We start from the raw sequence: 27,701 nt of genomic DNA, 5'->3' as shown, positions 1-27,701 counted from the left end.
TTCCCCTTCCCCTTCTCCTTCCCTTTCCCCTTTCCCATTTTAACCTGCATTTCCTTGCATGTTCATCTCCATTCCTTGGAGGTTTTTCCTGCTGTTTGGCAGCCAAATCACCTCCCCTGTGTCTGAGAGCCCCAAGCACCCTGTCCCACCCTGCCCTTGGTTGTCTGTTTGCCCTCAGCCATCCCAGATCCCCCCAGAGCGCCGGGAGCCGCTGGAATTCCTGGCCAGGGCTGCTCGATCAGGTCCGTTCCTGGTGTGTTTACCCTGGTGGGGTATCCAGGGTGATGCAAAGTTGAGGTACTTGACCTCCCCAAATGCCCGCTGACCTGGAGCTAATCTGAGGTGGAGCACAGCAGCGATTTAATGACTTGTTCCACCACACCTCGGCTGGAGGGGGAATTAAAGAGCTCCCAGGGCAGCTGCCGGGAGCGCTGGGGGGCCGGAGCATCCCGGGATCTGTCCCTGCTCCAGAGGGACACAATTCCACAAAGCCCGTGGGTGCCTGTTCCCTTGGTGCCCGTGTTGTCCACACCTGCACTGTGGGAGAGAAACCTGTGCTTGCCTGCCAGACCTAAGGGAGTTATTCACAGAAGCGACAAAAACCTTAAAATATAAATAACAGTTGTGGTGAAAACCGTCCATTGAACTTCCAAAGCATCTGGGTGCAGTTGAGAGTTTTGGCCATTTTTATCAATAATATAATATTTATTCATTCTCATCATCATCATCAAAACAACAGCAATATTAATCTCTATTATTTTATAACATTCTTAGCTGCCACTCAAATTTTGTTTCTATTCTGTTTTTTCCTTAGCAAATACTGACTGATCCTGAGGTGACCTCCCAGGAGGGCAATATAAAAAAGGTAGGACATGGCTCAGTCTTCTGGGAATTGCTTTATTTCCTGGCTTGGAAATATACCCAGACACTTTTCCCTCACTTTTGAACTAAGGTGTTGATGGCAGTAACGTCGTAGAAGTTTTCCAGTGTTTGCTGTTGCTTTTTTGGATTAAGTGTTGTGGTTCTGTTGGCCTATTTTTCTGTCTTTTTGTGATTTCAGTCATTATGAAAGAGAAAATAATAGTTTGAGGTATTCCTTGATTCAGCTACAACACAAACAGCTGCTGGGCCAAAGTGAGAAACCTCATTTACCTCTTTTCCCGTAAAAGAAAATGTTGGTCCTTTGCTTAAAGTGCTAAATTTTTGGAGGTCATTTCAGCATGTAAATGTGGCTTATGTGAAGTGCAAGAGAAAAGGAATAGGTCTGTGAAAGGATAAAATTCAGCCCATGTGATGTATTAGTGGTGCTGTTCATCACATTGTGGGGCTCAAACTGTAACAGTGACCAGAGAAAATGTGTTCCACACTCAGCCCAGCTGCACAAAGTCTCCACTGGAGCTGGAAGGCAGCCTCAGCGTGACATATTTGGTAGCCAGGCTGCTGTTTGGGTTGGGGTTACCGTCAGAAGCTCTAAAATGAGCTTTTGTTCCATGTGGATCTGTTGGTTAACAGCTTTGCTGATTAAAGTGTTTCAAGTCAGGTTTGATTAGATCCTCCCAGCAGCTGTAGCTTGTGTGTCCTCACTGAAATAAGGAGCTGGTTGTGACTGAGAAGTCATGTGCAATTGTCTTATAAAGGATGTTCCCATGAAGTTTTTGAGAGTGGGAAATCTCTGAGGCTGGACCTTGCCACACCTGCCAGTGCTGCTCATCCTTCAGGATGAAGGATGCTGCTTCTCCACTCTTGAAACTAAAAGAAATCCCTTGCTTTCCTCTGCCAAACAGAGTGAAATGAAATCCTTGCCAGGCTCCAGAGTCATGCTGCAAAAAGGGATTTAGACACATGTCCAGTGTGGCCTGTTCTATTCTTACCATGTTAAAAAATAAAAAATCAGGTTTCATTTCCAAGGCTTCCAAGAGGAAGCATCCTCTGAGCATGCTGTGACCTTGCCAGGAACCTGTGGCAACAGGGCTGAACTTTTTACCTTGGGCACCCCCATAACTCATGGGGTGTCTGTCCCTGCCTCTGTGGGATCCTTTTGTCTGGACAGACATGGTGACAAGGTGGCAGGTTCTCATTATCCCCACTCACTTCCCACAAGGATGGAGGAAATTCTCCATGGCTCAGCCATGATTTCTTATTCAGTCTTTAATTACGATATCATGAATGAACTCTCCGTCCACACCTCCAGGACCTGCATTACCCCAAAGATAGCAGGAGTTGTGTGAAACAAGGAAACATGAGACTGGCAGTTTTATATGTTCAATCCATGGGTTTATATTTAAACTTTGTGCTTTTATTTCAAGGGAGATTGTTACAAAAACTGCAGGTATTTGAAAAATTCCATGTCCTTAAATATTTCCCTGTGCAGCAGGTATAAAACTGGACAATTGTGATATTTGACAAGGGGGGAAGGCCTGGCCTTCCACTTGTGTCTTTTAAATGCATTGTAGAGAAGCAGTAGTGGGAGTTTATGAGGTGATAAATTTATTGAAGGATGGGCAGTAGGGTTTTACAGCTGGGGTAAAGGAGGTCAGAGCAGTAAGGTAAAGAGTTCAAGTCTAAACTTTATGGCTTGTGAAAAGACTACTGCGAGACAGCTTTTCAGTCAGAAGAAAATGAAAACCAAAGAATAAGAAATCACTCCGGACAATTTTTGTAGGATCTCTCAATTGTTTGGAAGTAGCACTCTGGCATTTGGCTCCAGTGGCACAAAACCCTCTTGGGAGCAGATTTCCTTTTCCAGCCTCTCTAAATCATTCAGTTGTCATATCTCTGAAGACACAATAGTTGAGATTTTACTTCAATTTATTCCTATTCCTTCAGAGATGAGTTGGTGGCGAGAAGATGACTGAAGACAAATGTAACTGGAGTGGGTGGCCTGATTTAAACTGGGAGGGGAGGAAATTGGAGCTGGAGAGACCATAATTTCAGTGGCTCCTTTGACTGCTGCATCCCAGGTTCAGAATTGGACACTAACAAGGACTAGAAAGAGAAAAAAAAAAATCTTGAATGCAGAGAAAAAAATCTATAAAACCAGGAAAAAGCATGGAAGGGAAGGTGATGGCAGCAAGAGGTATAGGGAGATGTACAGGAAGCAACCTCTGCTTCAAACTGATCTCAGAACTCTCTCTGCTCTTAAGCTCCCAGGAAAAAATACACTCTTTTACATAACTTAAATGAACTGAAAGCCAGGGAAAAGTCTGAAGTTGCAGCACAGCAGAGCCTGTTTTGTAGTAGAATAAAACAGGCTCTTTTTTGGCTTGGAGCACAAAGATTAAGTATTTCCCACCGTATCCAGTATTTTTTGGTTCATGTTACTGTTATTTCTGCTGGGACTGCTGTGCTGCTAACACCACAAGGCTGATTTCTTTGTTAGTGGTTGTCTGACAGGAATAATTCAATGCCATTAAAGGACCCATATCCAGGATCATTTTCTTTATCTATGCTGCTCCATGGATTGAAATGCGGTTTATACCTAACAAGCTTTCCTTCTATCACCTTTGCTTGCTGATATTTAGTTTAACAAATACACACAAGCTCCTCATCCTGTTTGTTTAATTTTAAATCATCAGTGATGGAAGCAATATTAAAACAGGAAAGTTGCTTATTTTAGTAATTTTTGTGAGCTGAATGCGGACAGAGATAAAAATACAAGTAATATCTGTGGGTTTATTGTCCCCTGCTCCCAAATGTCTTTTTCCCAGCCCATGTCCCTGCACTCTGTTTATTTTCCTTAGAGAGCAACTCAGTGTCCACTCCCTCTGAATTTTCCAAGTTTCTCTACAGCATTTAATAAATTGAACAAACATCTTGTTGTCATTGTAGCTGTCCCCGTCGTCATTTTGCTTTAACTTTGAGCTGAACGATTTCTACTTCCTCCAGCAGGAAGCAAGGCCTGTACCCATTACACACCACCTTTTTTTATCCCAGGCAGATGCATTTCTCTCTCCTCCAAGAGTCACTTTGGATGAGGGTTCCAGAATGCTGGGGAAGGATTCTCTGTGTGTGCAGAGCTCCCAGCCAACCTCCCCGGGCTGGGCTGTTTTTCTGACCGTGGTGACAAGGGACCTCAGGGACTTCTCTCTTCAGTAGACTCTCTATTTAGTTTCTGTTTACTTAGAGGGAATAGCCTGAGGGGCTACTGGAGAGAAAACATCTGTGGGAGATAATCTATAGAGTTATCTATCTATCACTCTTGTCGACCCTGTCTCCCCTGAGAGCAAGCTGAGAGACTTGTAATAAAAAGGCATCGCTGAAGAGGCTTTAGGGACAAATAAAGAGACATGTTAAGGGCCAGCTGAAAAAGGATAGAAGACATTATTAAAGCTCAATAGCCGTCTTATCAAAATCCAATAGGATAGGCATTTGGCAAAAGGCTTTAAATTTATTCTTTGACTTTCTGGAGAGGTTGAATTTATCCATTAACAAGAATGTGCTGCACAGGGAGCGGGAGATGCTATCGGCTTCAAAAGGGTTGGATTCAATCTGGTATTGTGCAAAACACAACAAAAACTGAAGACAAAACCAATTTTCCCCCCTCCTCTGGCTGGTCTCATTCCTACATTGCCAAATATTAGAAACTGTAAATATAATGCTGATGAGGTTGTGGAGTAAAAGCAATTTAAGCAGCACAATTATTCTGTGCTCACAAATCACACAGATTTATTTTAAGAAATAAAGTGAATCTTAGAAAACTGGGTGTGATTGGAAATTTTGGCCTTTTAAAAAAACCATCAAGAACAAGAAACCCAGGTACGAGGAAAGCTTTCAAGCTCTAAAGCAAAAGCAAAACCCCAACGAGTGTTTTGCTGCTGCAGATGCGAAGCGGGATGGGGCCATAAATCTCCCCGGGTTTATTATTATATCCAAAATGCTACAGGTCACAGGAACCATCTGATACTTCAGGAGCACATTGTTCGCACAGGGATGATTGATTGATAATTATGATAATTTGCAAAATGATTATTTGGGTATTATGGCCGCGGCCCGTCCCGCCGGGTCGCTGTGAAGACATTTTCTATATCAGGAATGGCCTCTGGCAAGGAGGGATGTGGAGAGGTCTGGCCGGGCTCTCCCGGCGGGATCTGCGGGGCTGATGAATGATGACCCAGAGGAGTAAGAAATCAGACCTCAATAAGCAGTCAGGAAGGTAGTTAGGGACGAGCAAGGGAACTGTTCACTGTCTTTTGTGCAGCAATTATTGGGCAGGGCAGACCCCCCCAGGCCTGAGCAGGGGCTGGCAGCACACTGTGCACCCTGAGAGAGCAAACTGCAGATTTGAACCCAGCCTGCTCCAGGCTGCTGCCCTTGCAGCACAAATTGCACTTGCATTTCTGCACTTAGCAGGGGTGCGTTATCCCCAGCTCCTGGAAGGCGTTCTAAAACTCTCAGTGAAGATTTAAGCCCACAGATTTTGGTGAGTTTTCTTCACTTTTCTGTGTATTGAAGAATCACCTCACCCCAGTTTGTGCACAATCCTCATCCTGGCTGAGAACTGACACAGAATTGGGGGTTAAAGATGCTCCACAATCCTGTGGGATGGGGGAACAACCCCAGATTTGGGAGCTAAAGCCCTGTTGTTTCTTCGGGGCTGCTGCTTCACAGTTACTATTTCAGAAAGAGCTTTAATTTGCTTGTTTTATAGGTTGTATCTTTATGAAATAAAGGTATATTTAGCGGCTACAAACAGAGGCAGCTTTGAGTTGATTTTTATAATCTTTTCCTGAATAGACTTGCGTCATTCCAATAAGCCCTGGACAAAAGAGTGGACAGTTGTCTGAGAGTCTTTTTTATAACATTTCTCTCTTTCTATTGTTAGAGAGCTGCTAATAAAAGAACCAGGAGTCCATTAATTCAGTGAATGAACATATAGTAAAGTCAGTTCCCTCTTGAGAACAATAATGTTGCGGTCAGCTTAGGTTTCCATGGAAACTAAGTACTTCTAAGAAGTTTGCATCCTTGATTTTGCTGAAATGAAGCATGTAAAGTAAAAAAAAGGTGTAAGGCTGGCATGGAAAAGTCGGCAAAGAAAGTGATGGTTAAATTATTCTGCAGGAATAACATTGTATGTTGAATTTCTGTGATACAGATGTTTGGGCTGGGTTGTTTAGTGAGTGTGGGTATGAGAAATGGCTCCATGAAAAGATCTCGGGGGGTTTTGAGCCCATAAATCAGGCCAAGTTAAGAGGACTTGCAGTGGTTAAGTTGCTCTCTCCATATCTGCAGAATGTTGAGGCAGCCCCAGGCACACACGGCACAAGGTAGAACAGTGGCTGCCCCAGGGCTCCCACAGCTGCAGGCTGTGAACTGGTTAATGCCAATTTCCCATTTCTCTGGGGCAAATAACATGGATTTTGGGCACAGTGTGAACGTCTCACACAGTTCTAAGTAAGATCTTTTTGTGAGTTAGGTTGGTTCTTCACCTCCTCCCTCCAGTGTAAAGCCCAGAGCCGTGATGTCAAGCTGTACTCCAGCACTGATTTACAGCCTGTGTCTGACTTCCCTGCATTGCTGGGGCTGAGGAGGTGTCCAGAATGTGCTGCTGAGCTGCTCACACTCATGGCTCAGGTGACACATGGCTGCAGTGAGCAGCATCCCCTCAGACTAAAGTGTCCCTGAACTCCAGGCAGATTTAGGAGAGGTCACCTTGTAGTCTTGATGCGTTTCAAGCACAGACACACAGACTTTGGGCTGGGTTTGAGTTAGAAACTGCATTTCTGTGGTGGTGAGAAGGCAGGTGGCTGCTCCCTTGGCAAAATAAATCATTTAGAATCCTTCCCTGGGAGGGTGGTGAGGCCCTGGCACAGGGTGCCCAGAGCAGCTGGGGCTGCCCCTGGATCCCTGGAAGTGCCCAAGGTTGGACAGGGCTTGGAGCAGCCTGGGATAGTGGAAGGTGTCCCTGCCCATGGCAGGGGGTGGGATTGGGTGATTTTTAACCTCCAACCCAAACCATTCCATGTCTCATTAAGACATTTTGGCCAAGTAATCAGTTATGCTAATAACACATGCAAACTCAAGATTCATAAACTTTTTTATAATTAAAGAGTTTCCTAAATAATGTGAAACCTTCACGTGCTGTTCCCTGCTCCCTTTGCTTGGGGTTTGTGGGAATGCTCACAAACACACATTTAACAGTTTTAACTCAAATTAACAGTTTCAAAGCAAATTAAGAGTTTGAACACAACTGTTTTAACACTTCTCTCCCAGTCCTCCTTTTCTCTCTGTGTCAATAAAATTCATTTCAGTGCTCCCCTGTTAAAAGCCACATGCAGTATCATACATGCAGTGCCAATACTCAACATCGATGTTTATCCCCTCCCATCTGATGTGCTTTTAATTGTTTGCATCAGGAGCACGGGCTCCTTTTCCCTGCTAACCAAAGTGAGGAGCTGGCATTTCCATCCCGCCAGTGAAACAATATTCTGGATGATTAGGAGGCATTACAGCCCCGGCTCAGTTTGAAAATGCCAGAATGCCCCAGAGATCCCCATGAATCTGCTGCCAGCCGGCCCCTGTCAGAGCTGAAGGCAGCACTGTCTGGAGCCCAAAATCAACTTCAGGAAGGTCATGTGAAAGAAAATCCTCAGTCATCAGGAAGCCCTTGGCCCCGTGGCCTTTCTGACATTTTCTGACAAACCTTAAATCACCAGAGTAGACAAAACATCACAAATTTTGGAATGATAGCCTGTGGGATTTCGGGGCTGTGTGCTAACTTGGAAGGTAACACACACACACAGCCCCCTCCCCTCCCTCTGCTCTGCAATTCCTCCTCGGATGCTGAGCTGAGTGAGCCACCAGGGTTTTGCTGGAATCAGGTCCTGGAATCAGGTGTGGATTCAGAATCACCTCTGGGTGGGGTGGGAGCTGATACAGCAGCACAGGAGGGACCTGCTCCAGATTTTTATGTGTAACAGGGAATATTCCTCAGTGTAGGAGGAAGGATCACTTCCAGGACAGGCTTCTGTTCTGGTGGAGAATCTGGAATCGGGATTTATTGTGTGGTTCCATCCTTTAGAGATGGTTCCATGAGTGTCACCTGGGATTCTGAGGGGGATGCAGGATTGGGTTAATCCCACTGGAAGGAGAGTTTGGGTCAGGTAGGAGCCTCTTGGAGCTCCCTGGATAAACAAAAAACCTGGACAGCAGCTGGGGAGGGAGGCAAGGGGAGAGTGTGGGGGTGAGTAACCTCCAGAGTGACTAGAAATTGGGTCCAACCCCAATAGTGCTGCTGAAAAAATGAAACCCAGAACACAGAAAACTGGGTGCCAGTGAACAATAATTGAATATAAATATACATAAAACCAAAAAATGCTTTTTGGTTTGGGTTTTGTTTTTATATATTGTTCTAGAAATAAATCAAGGATCTGCAGAGCAGTGAAGGTGGGACTGTTGTCCCACAGGCATTGCAGGAGCACAATATATTTTGATGTATTTTGATTTTATATTCTGCAATATTTCTATGAGATTAAAAAATACATGTTCTGGAAAGAAAAAACAACGCACCAAATTTATTTTTCACAGGACAGTTTGGGGAGAAAAATAAAGAATAGTAATTGCCAGAAGTCAGCTCCTCTGTGATGTTCAGTGCTGCCTTCCCTCTGGAAATTTCAGCAACACTCTGCAAACATATACATAAATATATATAAAACTATAGATATAATAATGATAGTAGCAGCAGGAGTCTAAATTAAGTGCTTAAATCCTTTCTTGGCTAACCCAAGTGATTCAATTTTTTTTATTACATTTTTCCCTTCTTATTTTAGACTGTAACACAGAATGTAGACCAGAAATACTGAAAGCTGTGGAATAGATTAGAAACTAATTTATAAACTTCAGAGCAAGTTTTTCTCCTGCTTAATGTGACCTTATAAGTAACTGGAATTAAGAAATCTTCTGTCATCTGGAGGCATCCCTTCTCCTAATCTTCCAGAGTTAGCTGATTATTTTAGGGATTTGTTGCCATGAATTCTGGCCTTGGGGAGGGGAGGTGCATTTGCTTCCCAGCATTTTTCCAGCTCATTAATAACTGCTGCAGAGATAGTTCTGCACTGCTGCTGTCAGGACATCTTAGCCCCTGTTTGGTGCAATAATTCCTTCTGTTCCAGAAGAATAAATTGCAACTCCTAAAGGAACTGCTTCTCTGAGTTTCCACTGGAATTGCAGTCTTAAGCTTCAGCTCCTCTGCCCCAGAATGTTGGTTCTTCCTCACAGAAGGTCTGGGACAACTCTGGAAATTTGTATCAGTGCTGCTGCCTCAAGGTAGTTTTTAGGACAGTGTTAAATTCTTCTTTCCTGAAATACTCAATTGAAAAACTAGTCAAGAGGAACTTTAATTTTTTCAATGTTTGCCCTTCCAATTTCTTGTATTTATATGTAAAACTAGGATAGTCTTGACTTTCATTGTTCATCTCTTCCCTTAATACCTGGTTCAGTTTTTTCCCTCTTTCTGTAGTGCTGCCCAGAAATGAGCTGGACTTTTCTCCTGGTTATCTTGGCAAAACCAAGCAGTCTCTTGCTCAGCTCCTGCTGCCATGAAATGGAGATTAATCACTTTCCTTGTCATGGGAATCTTAAAAAAAGGTAAATCCTGGAAAACCTCTGTGCTGGGGCCAGGGTTGCCATGTAAATCCACCCACAGGAAAACAGCCTCAGCTGGACACTCAGCTCTGTCTGGGCTTGGGGTGCCCCTCACTGTGACCTCATTCCATTTTTTCTGCCTAGGTGTCTCTTTTCCCCCTAAATTCTCATTGGAACCAGAGATACACTGGAGGGTTATTTTCCTGGTATTTCCTGCAATGCCAAGCAGGAAGGATGTGCAGTTTTTCCTAAGGAGGTCGTGCTGTCCCTGAGTAAGATCCTTCCTCTCAGGCTTTGTGTCTGCTGATGACTCGAACATGTCCTCTGAGTTCCAGCAGCAATTTATTCCTGGCAGTTTGTATTTGCCAGTCCTTTTGCCAATAAAAACTTCGGATTGGAATAGTGTCCCACCCTCCATTCCAGGTCTGCTGCTCACCATATGCTCCTTTCCTCTTTGCTCTGATGGCCTTTCCTGCAGACTCCAGAGCATCTCCTGCTAAAAACAGGTACAAACTGGGCAGTCCTGGAGTAGGAAATGTGAGATTTAAATCACGCTCATTTTTCCAAGGCATTGCTATTGGAGATGTTCAACCATCCAGCAAATCCCATCCTCATCCAGGAGCTGGGTTGGCTTTAGGCAAAACACTTCATGTCCAGCTGCTCTTCACACAGCCTAATGATTCATTTTGCTATTTGAAGTATTTAATTCCAAGAGAAAAAGTCATAATGGTCAGTCGTGGACATTTTAATTATTATTATTCTGATAGCACAGTTTTCTCAGAGTGAAGATGTCAGAAAAATGAGATTTATTATTTAATCCTGGTGTATGTCTATGTTACTGCTGGGCCCGGCCTTTAACCATTTGCAACATGAATATTTGTGTTCTGGTGACTACAAACTGTCACAGAGCAAAATGGCCATGAAAGCAGAATATTCTGAGATGATCTTAAATGGTCCTTTTTTTGCTTCATGATAGGAAGGTTGGCAAACTAGCAGCTGATGGATGTCAGGGTTTGCAGCCATGTTTGGTTTGGAAACTCACTCTGAAGTTTGGATGAATCTTTAAAATCCATCAGAACCTCTTTGGTCTGAAAAACATCCATGAAAACCTTGCACATGACTTTATTTTTTTATTCTTTCATAGATTTATTTTAATTCCTCAAACTAACTGGGCTGGAAATAACCAAGGAATAGATTTTCTTGATGCATTTTCTCTGTTCTGTTTGTAGTGCCAGGGAAAGCCTGGAAGTGTTGGAAGCTTATGCACATAAATGATAAGAAAAGAAACTAATGGACTTTTGATTTTCTCTAAAAGTTCAGAAATCCTTTAGAGCTGGACAAGGCTTTGAGTGTGTTTTGATTCTTGCAGAGGAGTAGAACTCAAGAAAATTATTTTTTTTAAATATATCTACATGGATTGGGTCTCCACAAAGCACAATCACAAATTGATTGGCATAATAAGTAGATTTTAGGCTTTAAAGAGGGAGAAGGGATTTTCCAGCTACATTTCTCAGCTCTGTGGTTAAATTAACATCTAGTGTCAGACAGAAAACCTGCTGGACTCTCTTTGGGTAGGACAGAATCTCTGCTGATCTCACTGACCTCCTGTATCTCTGCTCTTCCCTCAGTTTTGTGCTTTTTGTGCTCTTTTTCTGTGATGCTTACAGATGTCAAACTCTGAATTATAAAGCCATGTGTTTGGTGTCTCTGTCTCCCCTTTGAGGATAACCAAACTTCTCTCTCTCTCTGTATTTACACAGCCGGGATTTACCTTTGTAGTAGCCCCATTTCCGACCCCCCCAGGTTGTTTTCTCTCCTATAAAATAGCTCACCTGTGCTTTCTGTGCTTGCACAGGGGTCCCCCTTTCATGCTAACACAGCACATCAAATATTTGTTTGCTTTTTCTTTAAATATCGATGAATAATGACTTCCTTTAAAAAAGAAAAAAAAAATAATAAAAAGAAAACTGCTGGGCATCTCAGTTCACAGGTCTGCTGTTGTAAAGCTGCAAAACCAGAGTGGTGGCAGAGGGACACCCTCTTCAGAGGCAGAGAAACCCTTTAAAGAAGTTAATTCGATCCGATTTTGTGCTTGTACAGGTGAAATTCTCTATCATAAGCAGTAGTCACACTGTAAAAAAAGCAGCTGAAATACATATTTTGCATTAAGGGTCATTAAGGCTCATCTGTGTCACACAGCTGTCAGAAGAGGTCCAGGAGGAACCAGTCCTGTAGCAAGAAAGGTTTGGGTTGGATGCAGAGAAAAACGAGCCCCTGGGATAGCTGAGTACCCGAGGGCTCTCTGGGGAGGAGATAAAATCCCTGCCACTGCAGGCTCCTGAGAGTTCAGCCCGATACCTGCCAGGCCGGCCTGCATCCCCACAATGCTGCATGAGAATGAGCCGGGATCGCCTCCCCAGCTCGCCCGCAGCCGCAGGGCTCTCCTGCTGCTCACGGTTATCTTGTTCATCGGTGTCGGAGCAGCGAGGGAGGCACAGCCCCGCTGCCCTTTCATTCCGCACGTGCGGGGAAAATGCGAGCTGGGGGCACTGAAAGCTTTTCTTCTCCTTTTAGGCTCTTTTTGTCTCCCTTTAATGGTGCCTGGGAAGTGTCGTGCTCTTTGTGTTCGCTTTTCCTTATCAGCCGAACATTTTTCTCCGTTTTCAAGTGGATTTGGTGCTCAGGAGAGCTGGCAGGTGGAGAGCAAAGCGATCTGAGGGGCTGAAAGTCCTCAAGTCCCACGTAGCTGAGTTATCCAGCATGGAAAGCAGTTGATCCAGATTCTAAAACATGTGGTTATACCTGGATAACAGAAAAGCAGAGGGAAAGAAACTGAGAAAGAGAAAGAGAAAAAAATGAGAGAGGAGAATGAGAGGAAAGAGAAGGGGAAGGGGAAGGGGAGGAAGGTCTGTCTAACAGTTTAAACTGTAAGCCAGAGTTCTGAATTAATATATTAAGTTAAAACAAGGATGATAGAATATCGAATAACAGCTGCAAGTGAATGCTGGAATGCTCAGTGCTTTTATAAAGAAGATTTAAGGTGTCAAAGCATTTTTCTGTTTCAACATGGAAGTTCTTTGTCCTTGTGGCTGACATTGCTGAGTTTCTATGTATCGTTGCACTGGGTGGAAACATCCTTTAACTGCCAGACAGCACTTACCGATAAGCCACCAATTAATAATGTTGATTTGAAAAGCCCGAGAATAGGTGAGAAAGCAAAGTCCTTTGGTAAGTCATATTTGCACAGTATTAAGAGTCCCCTTTTACCTGGCCCAGCAAACACGGCGTCGGGAGCTCCGTGCCATTGAAAAGCTGAGAGACTCTAATGATATGTGCAACTGATAATTGCCACTCCTCGCTGCTCAGCACCCACTTATCGTGCCTTTTGTACATACATACCTTTGCAACAGGCAGCTCCCGGCAGATGTGGCTCTCTATCCTTTATACCGAGACGGGGGGGATATATTTTTTTGGTTTTGTTTTTCCTGCTACATCCACCCGTTTTATCAAAGAAGTAAATGTCGGGGAGGAATCAGCTTTTCCTTCAAAGTTGGTGGCCCTGGAACTGAAGGCTTTGCGTTGGGTCTGGGTGTGCAAACACCCCCCTCTGTTTGCTCAGCTGATGCCACAGTCGTCCCTCAGGGCAAGGCCAGCGCTGGTTCTGGGGGAACAAAAAGCGATTAAACCCGGTGGCAAACGCAAAAGCAACTCGCTGAGGGAAACATGGATGATTCCACACAGGCACCTGTGGGCTTTGGTGGAGGTGCTTTGTGTGGGTAGAAAAGATCTCAGGGTGCACACAGGGCCTGGGTTCCGGGCTCTTGAATCATGACATCCCCTAAACTCTCACTTATCAAAAGAACAAACTGCAGAAAATCAAAAACCTGATCCAGGCAGGTGGGACACGGAAGGTGTGAGGTGGGGACACATCTTGAGCAGAGCAGTTGTCGGCAGCTGGGCACGGAACGTGCTCCATCATCTCTATCTTTGTATGTTCCTGTGCTCTTAAAAAGGCACAGAAATTGAATTAATTAGAAGTAGATGAAGCTGTTTGATTAAAGGGCTTATTTGTTGCCCAGCCGTATGTGGAGGTATAGAAATGCAATTAGTTAGAGAGTGCCATTAGCAGTGTCAGGGACCAGAAGTAATAGAGCTTAACCCTCCCGGGAGGCTGCTGGGGCTGGGATCCCGTGCTGCAGGGCCCGGGTTACACCACAACAACTGTTTTTCCCTCTTAACTCTTTCCATGGAGAGCTTCCCAGCAAGAGCCAGCCTGTTCAAACACACACAGAGCCAGCTCTGCCCTCCCTGCAATCAGCAGCCTGCAAAAACGAGAAGTTCTACAAAGACTCGCTTTTAAAATATGCAAAATACATCAATTTGTCAGCTTTCAGAAATCCCTTGAGAGCATGACTGGGAGTGTGATCCTGCTGCAGCATCTGTTCGTGTAGCAGTGACCTGCAGGATTTTGGGGTGAGAGTGGTGATAAAACACACAGGATTGAACAGGAGCATTTGCAAGTGCCACATTCGGGAGCTGTGCCGGGCTGCTGCAGTTTCACTTTATCAGCTGCTGCCCAAGTTCACTCCGGTGGCATCAGAATTTATCTGCCTGCTGGTCAGGGTGTGCTTTGGACACCTCTGGGATCTCTTTCAATGAGTTTTGTGTTGTCTTGCTACTGTTACTCCTCAACATGTGCTGGGTGTGAGGAGGGAAATGTTGGCTGAGTCCTGACTTTTGAGGTTTCACTCTTCCTGGCCAGCACTTTTTCTGCTCTTTCATGGATTGACTGAAGTGCCAGAGTGTGAGTGCTCAGCTCCACTGCCAGCTCAGCAACCTGTCCACAGCCATGGTACCCGAACTTTCTGGGGAGAAACATCCACATATGGGATGCCCTTGGGTGAGAAAAAGCTCCCAGCATCAGCCAAGGCTGTGGCAAACCTGCTCTAAACCACCCTAAATGTGGCTGATGTATCTCTGTCCTTTCCCTTGAGAAAGTGCTGCTCTCCAGATGAAAAGAAATGCACTTCATATTTCAGCTGATAATGAGAAGTTAATAAAATCGGGATTTTGTGCAATGCAGGACCTCTGACATCTTAATCTTTATTAAAGAGACTTAAACTACCAGGAGCTGCTGGTGCTGACTGGCACAGCCAGACTCGAGAAACACCAGGAGAGACTGGTCAAATGAACTGTTAAACAACTTTTCCTAATCCATCAGGAAGAAACAATAAGTGCTGGAAACATCTATTTACCATGCATCAATCACGCTTACCTAAGCAATTTCTAAGTAATTATACTTCTGTTATATAGTTCCTGAGATGACTGGTCTGAACGAGACGTAGGCTTTATTAAAACAAACAAACAAACAAAAAAAATCACTTTCCTCGACAGATCAAATGTTATTCCACATTCTGTCACAGTAGTAATTTTTCTGGACATGATTTCTGCTAACTGTTGTGTTATAATCCTATCTGGAATTCAAATAACTGCTTTTCCCTTTTAAAAATTTCACAAAAGGAAAGGTTTAAATTTTTTTAAGTGGTAGAGATTTTGTCTGTTGAGTTCTGCAAAGTCAGTAAAAAAGGTATTAGGACCAGCTTGCCAAGATGTGACCTATGTGAAGGGAATATTGGGGACAGGGAGAATAAAACTGATCTTTGCTGCAGTGAAAGCTGAGTGCCTTTTTCCTTCTTTATTTATATTTCTGCCTGCTTTTATCCAAAGCTATCCCTGCAGGAGCAGGCAAAGATAGGACACTCTGGTGGTCTCCAGGACACACCAAGCTGTGAACAACCATGTCGTTCCTATTCTGAAGATTTTGCTTCTATTTTTCCTGACCAATAGAACATTCCAGGCTAATGGATCAATTAATGGAAGGCAGTTTGTCTCTACATTTTATACAGCCATGCAAATGCAGTGCCTTGTGTCTCATTGACCTTTGATGTTTGAACATCGTGAAGTTATAAAAACAGATATAAATATATGTGTGTTTTACAGACCCATCATTGTGTGGGGCTTTGAAATGTCGTTTTCTAATCCACTCGGAGGAAGGGGAGGGATGGAGTCTTTGTCAGTATCCAAGCAATTAGGATAATTAAAAAAGAAAGCTTATTGGGTAAACATGCTCTTAGATTGTGACCTCTTAATTAATGGACTACAGGGAGAAATTACAGCGGTGGCAAGATAATTAACACATGCATTTAAAAAGAACTGTTAGACAAGGGTATTATAGGATAGTAAGACACAGATTTGAATCACCGAAGGACTCTGGAGGTGAACAAACACGGTGGAACAAGACAAGATTTGCATGTGTGAGTGCCCCAGTACACAAGAGGGACAGATTAGGATAACTTTGTTATCACACCCAGGCGGCTCCTTTAGTGCCACATTCTCCCAGCCAAGGGCTTTAAGTCCAGGCTGGGTTTTGTGGAGTCTCCCAGGAACAGAATTCCACCATAGGATGTGGTGCAATTCCTGATAATTCTGAATTTTGCCATGAGAGTGTTGGAAACTCTGCTCCCCTTGGGACATTGACACCCATCAGGGAGCTGTTCGTCTGTTTTGGGGCACCCTGCATCTGCAGTCCTGGTTTTGTGGCTCTCACTAATCCTGACAGCTCCAGCTGGCATTTTGGAAACTGGATCAGCCTTTAACAAATAAAAAAGATCCATTTGAGAAGCAGATCGTTTCCCTTCTCAGAGCAGAGTTTGGGTCGTGTGTGCTGTTGGGTTACAAAGTCAATCATCACCCCCAATGAGTAGAGAGCTCTGAACAGAATACCCAAAGCAGACATTTTCTGATTGATTTCCCTTCTTCTGTCACCAAAACTCTCTCATCCTTGCCAGGTACCAAGCAGTGCAGCTTGTGAAGGGGGGTTCTCAGGCTCTGGCTTTGTACACAAGCACCCAAACCAGTGTGAGCACTGGGATGAGTGCTGGTTATCAGTAATGTTATCAATAATTCAGCAGCATAGGGTTTTGGTGCCTGGCAGGTGAGAGGCTGAGCAGAGCAGCAGCATCTGGGCGTCTTCCTCACCTGGGATCATTCCCCCAGCACCACATTGGGGTTTTTTCCATTTTTGAAAGAGAAGGGCCCAATTAAAGCTCTGTGATGGCCAGACCTACCTCTGCAATAGGGTTTTTATCTCTGTAGAGAGAGTGGTCCTGGGCTGGATGTCAGGATTTCCCTGTTCAGTGCAAGGAAGCAACGCTCAGACCAAGAGAGTCTCTGATGGAGCGTGGTGGGTTGCTCAGTGATTTGGGAAGGGTAGAAATGCCAAACAGGGGTGTCCATGCTTATGGAATTGCCCATGGATCGGGCTAAATCTTGCCCAAAATGGGGAGGAACTTTGCATGGGCTATGGAGGTGCTTTGCCTGCCTAGGAAAGGTCTCAGGGTGCACACAGGACCAGGGTTCTGGGCTCTCTAATCATTAAATCCCCTTAACTCTCATTTTTGAAAGAACAAACTGCAGAAAAGTCGAAAACTAAAATGATTTTGTTTAGGGGATCAAACCTCACGTTCCAAGCGTGCACACAAGCCAAAGCTGGATGATTAGGTACAGTTTGAGGAACATGTGATTTGCATAAGTCCCCACTCCCCACAGCATCCTGGGGAACAAAGAGATGCTCTGCCAAGCCAACATTTCAGGGATCCCACCGAGCACTTACCCAAATCCCACCCACTTCTTGGTGAGTCTCAGCACTGCTGCTTTTGTCTGAATATAAATGTCCCTGTTCAGTGCAGTGTTCATCCTACCTGGGACATTAAGAGATGCATGTGGACTAAAAAAATATTTTAAAAAAGCATTATGAATGTTTGATTAGTGACTTGGGCCCCAAATTTTTAACTAATTGAGCACATTAAATGGTATGTCTGTGAAAGACTAATACAAGACACTTTTCAAAGCTTCTTTAATAAAAATTCTATTTGGGATTTGACCATAATGGCTATCCTTGCTTGCCAAAACATGACTTCTTAGCAGGTGACTTTCATCAAGTACATCTGAAATAGTACCTAAATGAATTAGCAATAAAATGGACTTAGGCCGAGCAGTAGGAGCCTCCATTAATCTTGGGTTAATCACTAAAGAGATGCCATTCACTTTTCTTAAGAAGTCACATTTTTCTCCCCTTGCTGGCGACCAGATTTCATAAAGTAACATATTTCTAATGAAAGGGCTCTGCTTGAATTAAAACCCTGAAGGTTTATGCAGATTTTAGTTTTGATTACTGCTGGCATGGGCTCTTAGCAGACTCCGGAAGGTAGGGCCGCAGTGAAAGAGTCCCAGCATGCAGTTCATAATATTCTTTGAAATAAAATAGTGCACTTGTACTTAGTGGCTTTAATCAGCTCTGACTTTTGATAGTCAAACAATAGCTAATTACAGTAACACCTGCCTTCTAAGTCATGTCATGTAGGTTATTGCCAACAAGAGACCTTGTATCTTAGCTGCGTGATTATTATAGAGTCTAAAACCTATCTGTTCAAAAAAGAGGGGGGAGAAGAGTGGAGTTTGGTGGCCATTATCCCTCTTTTTATTGTCTGATGCATTTCTGGCTTTTCTCGTGGCAGTTTGCTGCGTTTGAAAGGCAGAGAGTTGGTGTTTATGGCCAGATTAGAGATGGGAGTCTCGGGGAGAAAGATATGATTTGCAGCTCTCACTTTTCCATGCACTAACAGGATATAATGCTGGACGTGTGCAGCCCCAAACCTATCTGAATGCATCTCGCTTTTCATGTAGCACAAAATTTGAAATATGTTGTGAGTTGGTTGTATCATCGGATCTCTGGCGGGCAGCCACGGAGCAGAATTTTATTTCGCCATCATTAAATGCACTGGTACGGGAAGGGGAACAAAGGGCCATTTATTTCAACCTTCATCAGTTCTGGAAGGGTTTCATAAAATAAAAAATACCCAGCTAAGAACCCGATTTTGAAATGACAGACCATGTTTCTGGAAAGAAATCCACACTTTTCCCCCCAAAATATCTGCCTTTCCTGTGAGGAATTGAGTTGGACAAGTTTCCCTGTCAGGCGAAGGAAGCCATAAATTATTGTCTCATTGAAGACTCTTTTCTCATTAATTTTGCCAGCAAATAAGGCTTCGTTTTCACAAACTCAGCCAAGTGAATAATCTCAGATGCTTGCCAGAGGGTCTCCAAGAGCTGCAGCTCTGTGTGCTGATCCTGGAGGGATGCTCCCTGCTCCAGACCAAGAGGATAACAGGACAGATTTGGCACCCAGCTCTCCCAGTTTGGGCTCAAAACTGTGTGAGCAGGGAAATTAAAGGGCTTTAATGCTCAGAGCATTCAGAGAAATCCTGGGAGTGTGAAAGGGACCAAATGGAGGCATCCTTGGATCAGGTTTTACAGGGTGTGTTTTATGGGCATGTTTTAGGAAATTGTCACCGGTGGGTTATGTGTGCCCAGGGTTCCACTGTTTTTCCTCCATGATTTTGAAGGCAAATAGATTGAATTCTGGGAAGAGCATCATTTTCAGATAGCTCTGCTCTGGCTGACAATAGAATCCCTCAAACTATTTTGGGATTTTGGCAAGATGTGGTGTATCTCTGCCTTAAGCTTTTCACCTGGAATCTTGCATTTCCTGCACTGTAACTCATCACATCCGAGTACTGAGGGTGGGTGTAGGGGGGTTAAATTTCCCTTTGCAATCAGACTGCATGTTTAAAAAAATCATTCCTTCTGGATTATACAAGGAATTTGCAAGGGAATGTATTCAGGGTTACCTCAATGAGCAGGGAATTCATGTCACAAGGACATGTTGTTAACTCTGCTTCCCAAAACCACTTCTAAGTTCAGCCTTTAATGTGTTGCCTTTTCCCTCTAAGTTATTCTTTCTCACTCCATCATTTGTCACGTTAACCTCAAACTGTGTAGTGAGAAATCTTCTTTATATCAGTTACCATGTTTGCCATATCTGATCAGCGTGATTGATCATGGCCCCAGCCACAGGTTGGTAATAAGCTGTTTTGAGAGAGACACACATTTCCCCCAGGACAAAGCTGGCATGACAGCATTATAAACTGGCCATTTATCAAGCTGCTCCCAGGTGGTCACTGTCGGAGCACGGCTCGGCAGCCTGGGCTTCCACGGAGCTACGGGGGGATGGACCAGGGGCTGGTGGGCACCGTGCTGCAGCTCATGCAGGAGACAGTTACAAATGACACCGCGCTGCAGGCGCAATTGGGAGTGCAAATGTCACGCCTGGAGTCGGCCAAGTCCCTCCTCGGAGCGCCGCTCCGGCGGCTGCTCCGGTGGCAGCGGGGCAAAATGCCATGGGACTGCTCCACAGGGAATGCTGGGGGGCTTTACTGTGCCCCGAGGGGATGGGGCTCAGTGCTGGCCAAAATATGGATGGAGCAGAATCATCTCCATCTTTGCAGCCCAGGAGTTTACAGTCTGTGTTAGTGGGGAGGCTGGAGAGCGTCTCCCACGAGGAAGGGCTGAGGGAGTTGGGAATGCTCAGCATGGACAAGAGAAGGTTTGGGGTGACCTAAATGTAGCTTGCCAGTTCCTGAAGGAGCCGACAAACATCCAACAAAGATGGAGTTTTTACAAGGGCCTGGAGTGACAGGACAAGTGACAGTGTCACACAGAGGGGAAGTTCAGGGTGGATATATGGAAATATGGAAAAAATCCTTCCCTGGGAGGCTGGGAGGGCAGCTGAGGCTGCCCCTGGATCCCTGGAAGTGTCCAAGGCCAGACTGAATGGGGCTTGGAGCAACCTGGGATAGGGGAAGATGTCTCTGCCCATGGCAGGGGGTGGAACAAAGTTAGTTTTAACCCAAACCAGTCTGTGATTCCATGAAATTCATCTTCTGAAGAACTGAATAAGGTGTTACAAAACTGTTTTTCTTTTAACCTGCTCTGTGTTATGTTCCCCCCAACCCTCCTCCCCTTTCCCTGAATTTTGGTAAAGTGACTTTTATTTTACAGCTTAAATGTGTAGTTATTCCCAGTCTGCACAAACTGCAATTTTTAATCTTAATGATAGATTTAGTGACCACTGAAGTGTAAAATAAACTACTGTGGCCTAATCAATCAAATCTGCATAGTTGAGAGAAAGCACCTGTATGAGGCTTTTATATCAGAATGTCTGTAATGGTAATAGATGTTTATTAGCAACCATAAAGCTGTTTGAATTTAATATCTCTCTAAATAACACCAACAGCATTAAAACAAATCTCTAAAGCAAATGCAACTGCGCCATAAACAGCCCACAATGCAGGGTTTAAAAGCCATTACAAGAATCCTGTGAGATTCATGGGTTGTTCTGTGGCTTAGGACACTCAGCTGGGAGGGAGCAAACACTGCACGTGTGGAAAGGAGCCCCCAGAATAAAGCATTGCCCAGGTATTTGTGGGGGACAGATTTTGTATTTTGGCACAAATTGTTTTGTTGAATACAACAGGCAGCAGAGGCTTCCACCAGGGCAGTGTTCACATCTGAAATACCCTTACAAATAAATCAAATCCCATCATATTTCAGGCCAAGAACCTCCTCCCGTGCAGTGCTGAGGACTCCGAGGTGGTTTTGAAACACTGAAGAGGCTGCAAACACTCCAAACTTGTTCAAGTGCTCGTCCCTCGTAGTCAGAAGTGAACACAAAGTACCTCCTGAGCAGTTTTTTAGGTTTCCTCGGCACTTCGATATCTGTGGAAAACAAATGTGTGGTCCTAAGAAAACAGCGTAAAAGTAAAATCATTAACAGACCACTAAGCCCATTAATGCACTTTCAAGGATTTAAAAAATATTCAGGTTTTGTGGATTTAAAACAGTTCAGGTTTTCTTCTGTTTAATCAAGAGTTCTTCTTTAGTCCCTTATTTACTGGAACATTAAAAACATCCTTGGGGATGGTTAGAAGCTGGAAAACTCTCAGAAAAGCTGCTTTTAAATCCTAAAAATATAATTTTCACCAAGTGTGGCTACTTATGTACTGGGGAGTATTTTTTAAAAATATGAGCCACTCTGGGAACTTTTGCTGGGCAGCTTGATAGGAGGATTGGGGTGAGAAGGAATGGATCCCATGGATCCACAGGCAGATTGGCTGCACTGGGTGGTGCTGGTCCTGCTGAGGTGCCTAATGCTCTACTCCTGCAGTATGAACATTGAAATCCACACTTTTATGGGACATGGAAGCAGATAAACCACAGTTCTGGGATCCTGACAAAGCCTGAGGCTGGGGCCTCCAAGAAGTGGTTGTTTTTTGGGTAACATTGGTCAGATTGAAGTGGTTGGGAAGAATGGGAATGTTCAGCTAGGGCATGTGGGGAGGAACAGGGACAGTGTTCCCCAGGTTTGTTCTCAAGGTCCAGGACTCCCACAGGGAACATTGGGATGCTCTGTGCTCTGGCATATATCTGATAGCCAGATAAGCCCCTCCTGGGAGACACCAGATCCCAGGATTGTCCAAAAGAAGTTATGCCCGAGCAGGGATCTTTCCCAGTAAAGGAGGAGAAAATCCAAGTGAAACACCAGCCTGTTCCTGGCAGGGAGCAGGGAGAGGGCACCTGGTGCTGGCCGAGCGTAGCTGAAACCTCATCTGTTTCTGGGATGGCCTGGAATGGCAAAGGGAGTCCTCTGTAAGCCTGGAAATGAAATTTCAGGATTTATTTTAGAGGTGTTAAGAGCCAGGTGAGGCTCTGCAGTGCTGGTGCAGATCCCAATGCCTGGTGACCTGTCTGGTATAGCTGTGGCTTCCAGACACTGAGCTGGACCTCCAAGGAGTCGGGCAGGGCACTGTTTGTAATCCCTGGGGGCTGGGACTGTGGTGGAGAGGGCTCAGAACACCCCAGCTTTGTGTTTGTGCTGTTCCCTGAGCAGGAAACCCTCTGGTTCCGCTGGCAGGGCTGGCACAGGGGAGCCACAGACAGTTTGGGGAGGAGGTGAGAGACTGAGAGAGAAGCCTATCACCTACCAACCCCCAAAACAACTGTGAATGATCAAAATGAATGCTACTTATCATTTGTAGGAAGTGCAGATTTGATATGTGGCCTGTGGGAGGTGTTAGGAAGAAGAAGCTGCGTGGTTCGATGGCAAGCGACGGAACAGCTTTTCCTCAGCTCTTCTTCAAACACAGCTAAAAAAGGCCTCTGCAACAACAGAATGGTTTCTGTTCTAAGGACTCATTTCTTATTTTGCTATAAATTACAAAACACCACCAGCAGCCTTCCAAAAAAAAAAAAAAAAAGAAAAGAAAAGAAAAGTGCCTTGAGCAGGAACAATTGCAGGAGACAGCACAGAGGCTGCCCGGGTGTGATAACGAGCCCTGGGCTCAGCCGGGGAAGCAGAGGGGCAGCAGCCCCCCAGCACCAGGGATTTTCCTTTCCATTAGGGAGAGATAAAAAAATTTAACAGAAGGCCACAGACCAGAGAGTGTGCCAGGAATTATTTCAGGGAATTAATGGGGTTAATTTCAGATTTTGTTCTGGGCTGGGTTGGGGAACCCATCAGAAACTGTTTTGTACCTGTTTCATGTAACTATTAAACTGTTCCTACAGGAGGCTTAAGTTTTGCCCATAGTTTCCCACTGCTGTTGTTTTTGTGCCACCTTTGTCCTTGCAGCCATTGGAATTTTCTCTGATCTCTGGGCTGTGAGTTCACCTTGACCCCTGGGAATCCCCCAGGTGTGATCCCCAACCATGGAACTGCAGTGAGGAGCTTGGGAAGCAAACAGCAACTTGGCTCAGCTCTTCCCTCCTCGTGCTCTGCCCTGTTTCTTTTATGTCTTGCTTCACTCCTGACTTATGAATTCCTTGAAACAGGCCCTGTTTTCTTTGTCACTTGGCTACTTGGCACTTCCTCCAAGGTGCCAATTCAGGCTGGATTTTCCTGGGTGCTCTGACAGTGTACTCAGGGATGCTGGAGGAGCTTCTCCGCATTGTTTTTTGTGAGGCAGGTGTGATGTGCTGAGGACAGAAACAAGGTGTTCTGTGAAGGGGTTCCAGTGGTTTTTGGGGAAGCCTTTCAAGGGTGTGAGCAGCTGGTGCAAAACTGCCATTGTGGCTGCTGGATTTCACACTCTCTGCTGGATGAGAAATGGGTGAGCTGAGATCAGCAAATGTTGCAGACTTGTATTGCAGGAGGTAAATTAGGACAGGAAGAAATGGAGAAACTCCTGTCCAGCCTTGCCTTAGGTGTAGGAAGATAACCCAGCTCTGGTGCATGAATCTCTGCCTTCTGAACACAGCTTTTAAAAATATTTCCTGCTTTGTACATCTTGTTCAGAAACAAGACACCAAAACATGGACATTTTCGAAGCTACAATGTTAAACTGTGGTGCAGACTCACAGCTCAGACAGCTCTCCCATCTTGAGTGCCTTACTCAATGAGAAGAACAATCTCTTAATTATTCTCTTCTCTCAGCAACTAGTGACAGGGTGAAAGGAAACAGCCTCAAGCTGGGCCAGTGGAGATCCAGGTTGGACATCAGAAGGAATTTCTCCATGGAAAGGATGGTCAGACTTTGAGGCTTTAGCAGGGGAGGTTTGGAGTCCCCATCCCTGGAGGTGTCCAAGGAACTCCTGGACATGGCACTCAGAACTCTGGTGAGTTCTGAGAACCCACTGGTGACAAGGTGGGGATTGGTCACAGGTTGGTCTTGGAGGTGTTTTCCAACCTCAGTGATTCTGTGATTCTGTGATTCTGTCATCAAAAAGTTACTACTGTGCATCATGAAGGGGAGAGTTGCCGAAATTTGGGTAGAAATTTGAGAGAGACAGCCCATGCTTTCAGGGATTTGGGATGAGCATGTCCCAGCACAAACTTGTGGGGATGCTTGAGCACCTTCATCATCTCAGTTCATCAGAGCCAGCTTCCAAACAGGGGAAACTCGATTCTGTCTCTGAATGGGGTGGACTGGGAGCTCCTCAACAGTGTGGTGGTGCAGCACCTTGTGTAAAGAGCCTGTGCTTCCCAGAGGACCAGGAATTATCCCTAAAATTCCCAAGTTCCATATTTGGGAGCAGGACTGTGATGCAGATCCACAGTGGAGGGCAGTGTCCCCTTAAAACAGTGTAACTCCCAATGTAAAGGACCTCTTCTATGAGTTTTGCTATAAAATAAATGTCCTGTCCAACCACAGCACTCATTAGTACAAATGAAATAATTTGTCTTTAAAATGCATTATTTCTCCTTCTCCAAGCAGAGCCAAAGGCCTGAGTCTGCCTTCAGGATTAGTAGCCAGTACAATTTCAATTTATAAATGAAGCCCTTTCTGATTTGCAAATAAAAAGCATCTGAAACCACTAACCAACTTGGCTTGAGTTTTTATGCCTATAAAAATGTCTGAACCGTTTGTTTTTAGAATTTTCTAACTGGAAAATGTGCTCCTACAAGAAACTATGTCCAAGTTTCAATTGGAAGATGAGAGGAGAGGAGTTTGATTTTTGGATGAGAAGAGTTAAAAATCTTCACGTTTGCAAGGAAACTCAGAGCACTTGGTCCTCTAGAAACAGCTACAATTTAATTTTAAATAACCACTCAGCCATGTTGCTGCACCTGAAATACAGACATGGAGCTAAAGAACTTGTACTTGGATCCAAAAATGCAGAATTGTGGTCCAAGCAGAGCAAGGAGGAGTTTTCCCATGGATTTCAGGGGGATTGGGATTGTTAATCCAGTATCCATCTCAAGGGGAAGCCTTTGCACAAGCACACACAGTGCTGACAAAACCACCATGGGACTGGGTGTTCTTCCCACATTTCTTGGGCTGTCTGCATGTGGAGCCACTGAAAACCACAAAAATGACTAATTGAGAGCAGAATAATTGCAATTAGGTTGTAAATTAGCCAGCAAAGAGCTGTAGAACCCCTGAGCATCAGCAAGTTCAGGTGAGCACAGTGATGGCTGTGGCTGTGTGACAGGCTGGGCTGGCTCAGGGATGATTCTCCTGCTTCCCAACTTTTCTCTACCCTGATCTATGCAGGTATTTCAGGAATATTTTAGTGCCATTGGTTTCATAGCAAAACTAGGAAATAAAAGGTGTAGAACTCAAAACTCACTGTTACTTTTTAAATGTTAAATTGGTTTGGGGCTGTGGTAGGAATTCAAGACAACTCCTGAGTTTTGGGTTTCTTTGAGTCGGAAAGATTTAAGTTGTCACCCCTTTGCCCAGGTCTGATTTCCCAATTTCTTAACCCCCAGTTTAATGTTGGTTTCTGCTGCTGAAAGATGAACATTGCTGTGCCAGGCAAAACAGTTGGAATGATTGGAAAACCATTCCCAGCTGGGAATTTGCAGACCTGGAGCAGAAGATCACAGCATCATTTATTTTGGAAAAGACCTCCAAGCTCTTCCAGTCCATCAAGATACTCCAGGTTGCAGGACAGCTTGGGCTGCATTTGCTTTTCCTTGTTACTTTATGAATTGAAAAGGAGGGAAAAGAGGGATTGTAAACAAACAAAAAGTCTCTGCTGTTTGTTTGGTTCAGACTGGTTCCAGACTGTTCCTTCCACTCTTTCTTCAGCTGGTGCTTCACTTTGGCTGCTGTTTGTGTGCAGGGTGTTGCTGGAACCATGGGCTGGGGGAGACTGTAGGGTTGTCCCCACTGCACCCCATTTATTCAGGAATACTTTGGAGTTCATTGTCTTTTAACACTGCTTGAAATCTGTTTTGTTGGGTCTGAGCTGCCCTTGTGGAGGATTCCTGCTACAGGAGGAGGTTTCCTTAATGGCTGTTTGAGGAGACATCAGGGGAGATCTGTGGAAGGACAGGGTGAAGTGTCCCACAGGCCTGGGGCATTTTGGTGTCACCTCTTGGCCCAATCCCCACCTACCCCAGCCCTTCAGGAGGGAAAACCCTTGGAAGAGCATCCTCTGGAGAGCATCTCCTGGGAGTGTCCCTGTGTCTCACTGTTGCTCCAGCTGATGGGCAGTGAACCAGCCTGGCCTTTGGCATTCCTGGAGGAACCACTCAGGATACAGGGGCTTCATTTGAGGCTTAACCAAATGTTTTCCCAAACCCAGGCAATCCCTGTGCTGTGACAACCTAAGCAGTTCTCAGTGCAGTGTCCAGGATGGGGAATTCCCATGGATGAGGGACACAGAGAGCATCTTTCCACAAAATAGATCACTATTAAATATTACTGAACTATAGATTAATTTCCATAATTCTTCATAATTTCCCATGTTAACCCTACCTGTCCTGCTCCCATGTGTCCCTTACTCCTCTGGAACACTGCTGGCCAAGGACCTGCTGGTGGCTGCGATGGATGGGCCAGGGCTGCGTTGCAAAGGGGCATTCCCTGCTCCCACTTCTCCTCATCCCTGTGCCCACCACAGAAGTGTGCCTGGGAGAGCCCCATTACCCCCCATTATCCCCCATTATTCCTGTTATGTCCCATTAATCCCATTACCCCCACGTTGTCCCCCGTTACCTCCCTGTTACCCTCCACTATTCCCATTACTCCCATTATTCCCCCATTAACCCCCACTATTCCTCTTATTCCTCTTTACCCCCTGTAATTTTTGTTATTCCCACTACCCCGTTATGCTACCGTTATTCCCTCTGTCCCCCCCTTATTCCTGTTATCCTCCCTTCTCCCTTGTTGTCCCCCATTATTCCCCCATTACCCCCGTTATCCCTCATAATTCCAGTTATCCCCCCGTTATTCTCGTTATTCCCATTACTCCCTGTTATTCCCCTTATTCTCCATTATCCCCCTTTATCCCCGTTATCCCCCATTATTCCCACTATCCCCCATTGTCCCCCCATTATTCCTGTTATCCCCCATTATCCCCCGTTATTTCCATTATCTCTGTTATTTCCGTTAATCCACCATTATTCCCCTGTTATCCCCCCGTTATCCCCCATTAATTCCCCATTATTCCCGTTATTCCCCCGTTATCCCCCACTATCCCCTGTTATTCCCGTTGTTCCCGTTATTCCCGTTATCCCCCGGTTATCCCCCGGTTATTCCCATTATTCCCGTTATCCCTGTTATGCCTATTATCTCCCCGTTATTCCCATTATCCCCCGGTTATTCCCGTTATTCCCGTTATCCCTGTTATGCCCGTTATCCCCCCGTTATCCCCGTTATTCCCGTTATCCCCCGGTTATTCCCGTTATTCCCGTTATTCCCGTTATTCCCGTTATCCCC

The 27,701-nt window shown here is 44.9% G+C and overlaps 1 protein-coding gene and 1 long non-coding RNA gene across 4 annotated transcripts in view; one reads left to right on the top strand and one right to left on the bottom strand.

The window, feature by feature from the left end:
• PRDM16 (PR/SET domain 16) overlaps window positions 1–27,701 on the top strand; it is a 183,224-nt gene that overhangs the window by 41,821 nt on the left and 113,702 nt on the right. For all 3 annotated transcript variants that reach the window (XM_015648117.2, XM_015648116.2, XM_015648119.2), the window contains exon 2: window positions 815–865. In XM_015648117.2, the coding sequence (XP_015503603.1) occupies window positions 815–865 (51 nt within the window). The remainder of the gene's footprint in view (window positions 1–814; window positions 866–27,701) is intronic.
• LOC107213591 lies at window positions 8,482–13,127 on the bottom strand. Its single transcript, XR_001524756.2, has 2 exons — window positions 12,979–13,127; window positions 8,482–12,381 (listed from the first exon to the last, which is right to left on the bottom strand). It is a non-coding gene; the product is annotated as an uncharacterized LOC107213591 (long non-coding RNA).

Source organism: Parus major, chromosome 21 (genome assembly GCF_001522545.3).
Source record: "Parus major isolate Abel chromosome 21, Parus_major1.1, whole genome shotgun sequence".
Lineage (NCBI taxonomy): Eukaryota > Metazoa > Chordata > Aves > Passeriformes > Paridae > Parus > Parus major.
This window is presented reverse-complemented; position numbering and strand designations above follow the sequence as displayed.